Source organism: Nestor notabilis, unplaced genomic scaffold (assembly GCF_000696875.1).
Source record: "Nestor notabilis isolate BGI_N333 unplaced genomic scaffold, ASM69687v1 scaffold5434, whole genome shotgun sequence".
In the NCBI taxonomy this organism is placed as follows: Eukaryota; Metazoa; Chordata; class Aves; order Psittaciformes; family Psittacidae; genus Nestor; species Nestor notabilis.
The window spans coordinates 1-8,732 of record NW_009925937.1 but is presented as its reverse complement, the minus strand read 5'-3'; the positions used below and the strand labels follow the sequence as shown (position 1 = coordinate 8,732).

Here is an 8,732-nt window from a genome sequence, read left to right as displayed (position 1 = left end):
GCTGAACCAGGGTCCAAAAGAGCTTTTGAGGAACACTCCCAGGACATCATCACTATTACACAAAGACTCAGTTCGTCACAGGGATTTAACATCTAAAGAGGCTTTTCCCCACTTCTATAGGGATGGAGGTATTTTAACACCCAGCATTTAAACCTAGTTTAATTCTGCTTTGTGAAATCTGTAGGCATCCTACATGGATTCAGTTTAGAGGTCACCCAAAAGGCTTAGGGTCATTAGATGGCCAGTCCAAATATGTCCAACTGGTGTGCACCTGGTACTTTGGTTCATTGATCAAGCTTAAAACTAAAGGATGTTCAACCTTACTATCAAAGCCACCAGTGCTTGCTCCTACACATAAGCAGCTCTTCTTCTCTGACCTTAGTTTAGAAGGTAGTATAAAGTACACCAACACAACTTATTTTTTCCCATGTGGAGTCTCAATTGCAAATCGGATCCAAATTATCAGATTTAGCGGAGAACACAGCAATAATTTTCTTACTAAGTAATCAGAGAATCCAGCCCTATTATTTGTTTTAGAGGTAAATATCTCTTCTCCTCCAATGTCCATACACTAAGTTAGGATCAGCTAAACGATATTTAATGGTGCACGAGCCTGTTCTTATAATTAGACAAGAGGGACAATGATTATAATCAAGATACAGCTCTGGTTTTGTACACTGAAGATCGGATAATCAGCAAGATAAACATGTAATCCTACTTGTGTACATGGAATACAGCTTGCCAAGATACTGTTTAATGCAACAAGCAAGTGTGAGGAAACCAGTCTTTCACTCTTGTTTACAACTGGCTACCTGCAAAGCAGTCTTAACAGAGTCTCTGCCAATATCCTTGAGATTTTTCCCTAGAGAAAACAAAAGGTTCTATTTTTATTTAATCAAAAGCACAGCGTTCCAGAACTGTCATTTTTAAGCAGAGGAAGGACTGCTGAAATATTAGGAGTTTTTCTAAACCCAGCCCTCCTTCAAGCAACGCAAGCAGCTGAAAGCTACCACTTCATTAAAGTTATTCAACTAAAGCAGTCTACATTCCTTTTGCCAGTCTCGGGATGAACTAAGCATGTTAGGCCAAATTGTGCTGGCCAAAATTCTCATGGAATACCTTTAGGATTTTCCTAATATCTAGCTTGAAATTACCACATACCCTGAACAGCAAATTCCAGCATATATTCAAAGCATATCAAGTTTAAAACCCTCCTTCCAACAATATCTCAAGGAAGCATGCCCCATTCTTTCTGCTCCACTCTGCAGTTTCATGTGCCTCTGGAGCTTTGGAAGCAAGCACTTCCCAGCCCTGACCCCTGTCTTTCCAAAGCATTCTTACCTTCCTTCATCAATGAAGTCTACTAGAAGTGTGCTGAGGATGAAGACAATAAGAAGAGCGATGAACATATGGTAGATCGTCCTGATGTGACTTACTTCAAACAGCTCACTAAGGGAGAAATTCAAATGCTATCAGGCCATTCCCATAGCCCATCATGCCTCCAGTAGTTTAGCTTTCATCACTGCCATCCCAATTCAGGAGACTAAAAGTTAATGTAGAATTTGAATGCCAGTCTACACAGACACATTCTCAGTTTATAATTAGCCATTATCTCAGCAGTACTGAGAGGACTGTAATTAAGGTTTACATTCAGGGAAGCCTGCAGGCAGTAGTAGAGACATTTTAGAAACAGAGAAGCTTGAACAGATTAGTCCACATGTGTTTGAACATAAAGCCACAGGTGGTGGTGGGGAGAGCCCCTCAAATCAAAGCCTAGTTAATTTGCTATCTGGAGTATTTTCAAACAATTTGATTGAAAATGTGGAGTTAAGTTACTCACTCTAAAAGGGACCTCCTGGCAGTAAAGATCTTCCCATGTTCTGGAGGGGCTCTCAAGGTCCTGCAAACGAAGAGGAAAACATTTGAGACAAGAAAGGCTTTCAGGCAACATTCTTACTATAGGAACACCTTAAAACTGACTTACCTGGCTTTGTGCAGTTCCTTCTCTGAACAGGAAGCTGGGAAAAGGGAGGCTGAAGATGAGGAATCCAGGAGCGCTGATTTTGCCACCAAATTGTTCACAAACTCTGTGAAGTGACTGTCCACTTCCTTCATGAAAGCTGGCTTCAATTGCTGACAGTAAAAACAGAGCAGAGAAGTGGTTAACTCTCTGGATGCTTTTTTTTTTTTTTTTAAACATTCATATTTCTTTTTATCCCAGAGCAGGACAAAGAAAGGCATCAAGAAAACATTCCTGTAGCATGTGCCAACAGTTGGAGCCAACTTGGAAAAGATCAGGGGCTTACCCTGGTCTGTTCACACAAGTCAGGCCAAAGGACTTTGAATAATAATAACATGTATCTTCTCCATCAGATGCAACACAGAAGCAATGTAAACATACCGATCTTCATATGAATGTCTGGAGCAGCAAGTATTTCACATATTTTATAGTGCCAAGAAGGTTAATAAGTGAGCCCCAGAAAATATTTCTTAACTAGTTACATCCTTAGCATACAAAACAAGTACAAAGATTATTTACTTATGAGCCCATCTAGTGTTACTGAGGGGAAAATGGACCTTCTTGTGCTTGTGGCTAAGTGATCACCATTGATGTTCTCACACACTAACACAGAGGCAATCTCAAATAATTTGACTGTAGGAAGGACCAAATTTATCCACTTCTACCACTGTTTGGATGAAAACTTTCATGTACCACTGAAATTACAAAATGGGCAGAAAAATTTTAGTAGAGAAACAGAGTAACATTCCTAAGCATTTAGACTGAACAGTGAGAGACAAAAAACTGGTAGCAGCAAGACTGAAGTTCAAGAATTCATGGGATCAAATATCCCAGCTGAATCTCCTACATTCCTTTTCCTTCAGACAGCTTTATATAAGTTATCTTCTCTGTTAACAGCCAGTTGTGACAATGTTGAACCATTTTTAGCCTATTCTTATTTTTCTTCTTTCATTTTAATACACAAAAGCAACTTCTGAAGCATGTGGTTTACTAGAGGCCTTGACTTCTAAGGGTGCATCAAAAGCCAGAGATGAGCACCCCTCTCTACCACCTTTTAAGAAAAAATGTACTGATACAGGGGGGAAAAAAAAAAAAAGGAGGCAATCAGCTGAGGATAGAGCACAGAACACCCTGCCCAGACACTGCTTGCTTCACCTAATAAAGAGTTTTTCTAGAAAAAGAAAAACATTACTTAACCCTCCCAATAATAAGTTATCTAGACAAGGGCTATCATCAATCTTCAGAAGGCAGATAGCAAAAATGTTACGCTATTCTTACATCCCTTTCATCTTGCCTAAAGATGAGCATGTGTAATTCATTCCTGCATTTTCCTGTCTGAAATATAGTTAATCTGCTACCCAGTCCCATAACACAGACTTTCAAAGACTGATCTCCCACACCCCAGACAGAATTTTTAAAACTAGATGCATTTAGGAGAAACTTAACAAAAATGTTGTTACTTATTTCTTCAGAAAGTGCTACACAGAGCCCTGGAAAGCTTTTTGTTGCAAGGCAAATTCTCTTACTCTTTATATGCAGAGAGGATCCTGACATTTGCACAGTGGCTTAAGTGTTATTCTTATGACTAAAAAAGTAGGCAAGACATATTTCCTCAATGAAAAAAAAAGACTATGTGTTCACCGTATTGCAGCAAGAACTTTGGAAACCTAAACCCCTAAGATCTCTGGCACTTCAGAAGACAGTGATTTATAAGACTTCTGAGAATTCAGTTCCTTAATGCCAAGTGCTCAGACACCAAATGGCTTTCCCAATACTAGAGCATAGTGATGAAGCATGAATGAAAGCTAACCACCGAGTTTCTGAACCATGTCTTTTGAGAATGCTCTGACACAGAGCCATCATCTTCAGCACAGGAGACAGACTGGCAAGTTTCGAGACATTACTTCAAATCTAATTCTATACTGTGTTCTGGTTTTTCATGCAAGTCCCTACTACCACCAACATTTGTCCAGCCATCCTTTTGCCTGGGATTTTTCAACTGGTAACCAGATTCAAGGTCCAAGTTTTCCTACATGCTAACTATGTATCATTTCATCTAGTCATCCTAAGGATTAGCTGCTTTAGAAACACATGTTTCCCTGATCACCTTCAGAATTCTCAACTGCTATCTACTTCCTAATCTCCAAGGCTGAAAAGTAAGAAACCCAAGAAATTAATTTTCAAGGAAAGAGTCTGGAAGTTATGCGCACAGTTTTTTCTCTCAAAAAGGCATTTGTGACACTTGAGCTCATTTATCAGTAAGTGTTTAGTGTTTATGTTTCAGTGCCTAACATTTATGCTAAAGAAAGATGGAGCCACATTGGTTTTGCTTAAAAAGAACAGGTAAAGGTCTAAGAAAAGAGGGAAAATGCAGACAACTGAAACTGGATCTGTTAGCTGCAGCAGGGATACATTTGCCTCTCACACAGCTCTCATACCACAGCTATGCTTTAAGGGGTCTGTTTCCATGACAGATACTTGTCATCCATGATAGAGCCTTCATCTTCCAGGCATGCTTGGACTGATTTTTTTTACAGAAGATCACAAAAAAAACCAAAAAACCAAAACAACAAACAAACAAACAAAACCAAAAAACCCAAAACCAACTAAGCTAAAAAGCTCTCTCTAGAAGCAAAATTTGTAGACTAAGAAAATACATTAATAGGTGATGTATTCTTACAAAATGCTACTGTCTAATGTGACAACAGCCAAGTAAGCAAGTTTAACACTGGCAGGAGATACAGACACACATAAAACCAGAAGGCCCTGAAGTAAAGACGCATCAGAACTTGACATTCCTCCTGTATCATAGTGGTCAGATCCAGAGAGACCTCTTGAAACAGAAGCTGCAGTAGAAGAAGCAGATTAGTATTTAACTTAATAAAACACATATTTTCCCCTATTTGGCAGTTGCCAGTATAAAATAAATAAGCTTCATCAGTGCTTAATGAAATAGAAGCTCTTAGGAGTTGGCTACTCTTTGGTACCATTTTTCTGGGAGGCAGAGGATTGTCTCTGCAAGAGATGTGGACTTGTTCCTTTAAAAACAGAAGGAAGAAATCAGTGGGAGTTGTCAGTGACCAGTACTTTGCAGAAGTCAAGCATCTGCCTAGACCTCTGATACCCATCACCTAAAAGGTCTAAATTGCAGTTAACCTTTGTTCAGTGGTTCACACGGCAAAAGGGCCAGGCACTCCAGGAATTTTGCAGTAGATGGAGGTTTTTACTCAGCCTTATAGCTATTACTGTAGCTTTGAGGTACCTTAAGCAAATCTGCAAGCTGCCTGACTCAGGGTTTAAAACCTGAAGTCCCCATGTTTTGGGAGAAACTTCAGTAATTAAGCTGCCACTGACCCTGCTGGTTATCTTCCATTCTCTTTGCAGCTAAGAAAACACTATCTAGCATGTCTCAAAGCTGGTGGACAGAAAAAAAATAATTTAGGAACACGAGACATTCCTGGGAAAAAAAAAAAAAAAAAAATAAAAATCCAAGATCAAGTTGTCCCCTTGCAATCAACTAGTGTTCCCTGGAACTTATAAAGCAACATGTGCTTACGAGTCAGAGCTTTCTTGTGCAAGCATCTGTTGCCAACATAGTGATGTGCAGTGGCTGTTTTGTCTGAAAAGAAAAGATATGAGGCTTGCTCTATCATGTCCTCAGTAAGAATCATTCAGAGAAGACAACATACAAAACAGAATTCAGAGCTGACTATCCCTTGAATGGGCTGAATTTTAGGAGTTTCAGCACAAAAAGCAGTACCTCCTTTGCAGAAGACATTTAAATACACTTTAGTTATATCTGTTATAAATTATACACCACCTATAGAGGTGAAAAAAAGACTAAACCAGGAAAACATCTCAAAGGTTCAAGATATTTGTCTCTGTCTTATAAGTAACTACTCCCCAACATTCATATAAAGCTAGCACAATTAAATTACTTCATCTTTATCATGGAATTCTCTGAAATAAAATGAAGTAAGAGTACAGGACGATTTGCCCTGAAGAACATGTGTGCTACAAAACAAAGGTTAACAAGGAGGGTGCAGTTCATTGTTAGCTGACTTCATTTAATTTGGGCATAAATCACCTAACATACTCCAAGACAATGGCAGCTCACACAGACAATGTTAGAAATACCCAGTGCTATTTTCTTTGAGGTTATTGCTCACTGACAAAAAGACTGGGACCAAGGCTCAGGAAGGTCATCCCCATAGCCAGGGCAAGAGAAGCTGTGGGATACACACTACCCTTTATTCAATGGATAGCAGGGCACAGAACATTTTAAAGACTAAATATGCAAAAGCAAGCTAGCTGATAATCATACCGCCAAAAGTTTTATTTTATTTACAGGCTTCAAAGTTCATTCTTATCTTTGGACTTCAACCTTCAGGGTCAAGTAAGACAACTGCATTTGATAACACTATCCCACTTGTGCAAAACAGAGGAGAGGAGGAGGAAAGAAAGAGGGCTGTATAAAAGTCACTGCATTCAAACTATGACTGAGTAGAGATATCTGTGATCCAGGACTAGTGACTCTCCAAAAGACATTCAGGGTCAATTATCCCACTCCTCCCCACAAGCAAGCTCTAAAGTATATTTACCTCAGCTTCTGCTATTAACTGCATTTTCCTTGTTATCACATGGTCGACATCAACCCGGCCTAAGGAAGGAAGCAAACATTTAACATTTGCATTTTTAGTGATGTGAGCTGCATGTCTGAAAACACACAGAAAGCACAACACACTTAGTCACTGATTTTTCATTAGTTCTTCTGACTTCTAGTAAGGTTCCAGTAAGTTCAAAACAAAGCTGCAGGAAATTCATAAGCTATGACCAAGTATTTTAAACAGCCATTTAGGATCACAGCACTATAAGGCAGTCAACAGCTGGTAACACGCTACATTTTCAAAAGCTTTTTTTTTCCAGCAACTCTACAAATCTTCCCAAGGTCCCTAAACATATTCAACCTTGAAACATGAATAAAAACAACCCTTTGAAGGTAATATCCAAGTATGTTGATCTTTTATCAGAGCTTTATCTTATGCATAGTGAAACAGACACAAGATTAAGTTGTCTGGAGGTCTCTACATTGCCAATGATGAGGCAGTTCAGTCACGACTGTAAAATACCACAACAAAATACTGTCTTCAGCTTTGAAGACAGGCTAAATGGCAAGTTGGAAGGTTATCCTGTGCTCAAACCTGGCTATACCCACTCCTTTCATCCCCTCAGGAGAAGTGCTAGATATCAGCCTGACTCTATTCTTCAATATGTTTCATTACTTAAGTAAACAGCCAGGTCTAACCGCACCATGAACATCATCTGATTTTTATCATTACTAATGCCGCTGGCTATTATGTAATTCCTCAGATATCCCCCTTCTTTTACATAAAGAACTATACAGATCTGAGATGCCTCTATTATATCAACAGGAACAACATAAATGAATTAGACATTTCAGACTAGCTGAGTTTTAAGACAAGGCTTGTCTGCAATGGTTGTAGGGTGCTAGCAAGCAGCTGGCATTTCACTTCTCCAATAAGAACAACACAGAAGACAAAGTTACTTAAAACAGAGTCTTGCACCTGACAGAAAAGTAAGATTAAGGCAGCAGTATCCACACCCCTAGAATACTAGTCAGAGTGAAAAGAAAGCAATCTTTGTCTTGTTAACGTCCTTTGGCAATTATAGCTACAACAGTACCTTACACAGCAAGAGTGGCGAGCATTACAACTTGCACAATCAGTTTCTAAGTAGCTCTTTTTTAAAAAAGAGGGTACTGAACTGCTTCCTTAGTAATATTCCAGGGAAGCACAAGCTAACAGATTTGCCACAGAGGTGACAATGTTGTGTTATGCTGATGTGTAACAAAATTGATTTTTAGCAACATCAGGGCTCATAACACAGCCTCCTTCTATGTGCACAGCCTATGCACACAAAATACAGCATGTTGTTTTCACAGGAACAAGTGTTTCTGTGATGCACGCTAGTCTGAAGGTGCTCTTATGAGCAACCAGTCATAAGAAGTTTAGGTAGACGTGCTTCAGAGATGACTCCAATTCCAATACTGGAAAAGAGTTAAATGAAACAAAAGACTTTGCCTTCAACGAAACTATGCCAGGTGGTTAGCATTAATGTCCTTGCCTGTAAAAACTGCTATGCAAGCTATAGACTTATGAACAGATCAGCAACAACTACTTAAGTAGCAGCCTTGTAATGCAACAACAAACAAGGGAACTGTTTAACACCATCAATTTTTGGCTGCGCACAGAGATACATTTTTACAAAATAGGATCCCTGGTTGGTAAGCATGTCACCTCCAAGTCAAAAAAACCAAACAAAAAACCTCAGCATTTAGACTCATAATGTTGTTACACTCGCAGAACACAATTTGAGTGTAAAATACCACTACAGAGTCCCCTGTCCCGCTCAGCTCATGCACTTTGCTTGTCTCAAATGCATTCTTCCATGAAAAAAAAAAAAAAAAAAAAAAAAATCCAAGCAGGTGGTTGCACAAGCACCAGAACTGTATCCCCTTCATATCACCTCAACGGCTCTACTCCCCCACTGTCCCACTCCACAACTGTATTCACAGCCCTCTCCCCCCTCATTACTACTGTGCTAAGAACCACCTTGTGCTCATCTGCTAGAAAGCAGGCCAGAGCCACTGAGCTCACAGCACAACTAACATGTCCTGGGGGAAAAAAGAAAA

The 8,732-nt window shown here is 39.4% G+C and overlaps 1 protein-coding gene across 1 annotated transcript in view; it reads right to left on the bottom strand.

Annotated features, from left to right (window-relative positions):
* The window catches only part of SOAT1 (sterol O-acyltransferase 1), a 14,837-nt gene extending 8,153 nt beyond the window's left edge, over window positions 1-6,684 (bottom strand). Inside the window, exons 1-4 of the mRNA XM_010013277.1 lie at window positions 6,622-6,684; window positions 1,985-2,133; window positions 1,841-1,900; window positions 1,342-1,449 (exon numbers count right to left, since the gene is read on the bottom strand). Coding sequence (XP_010011579.1) covers window positions 1,342-1,449; window positions 1,841-1,900; window positions 1,985-2,133; window positions 6,622-6,645 — 341 coding nt within the window. The 5' untranslated portion in view covers window positions 6,646-6,684. The remainder of the gene's footprint in view (window positions 1-1,341; window positions 1,450-1,840; window positions 1,901-1,984; window positions 2,134-6,621) is intronic.
* Window positions 6,685-8,732: the final 2,048 nt, after the last annotated feature.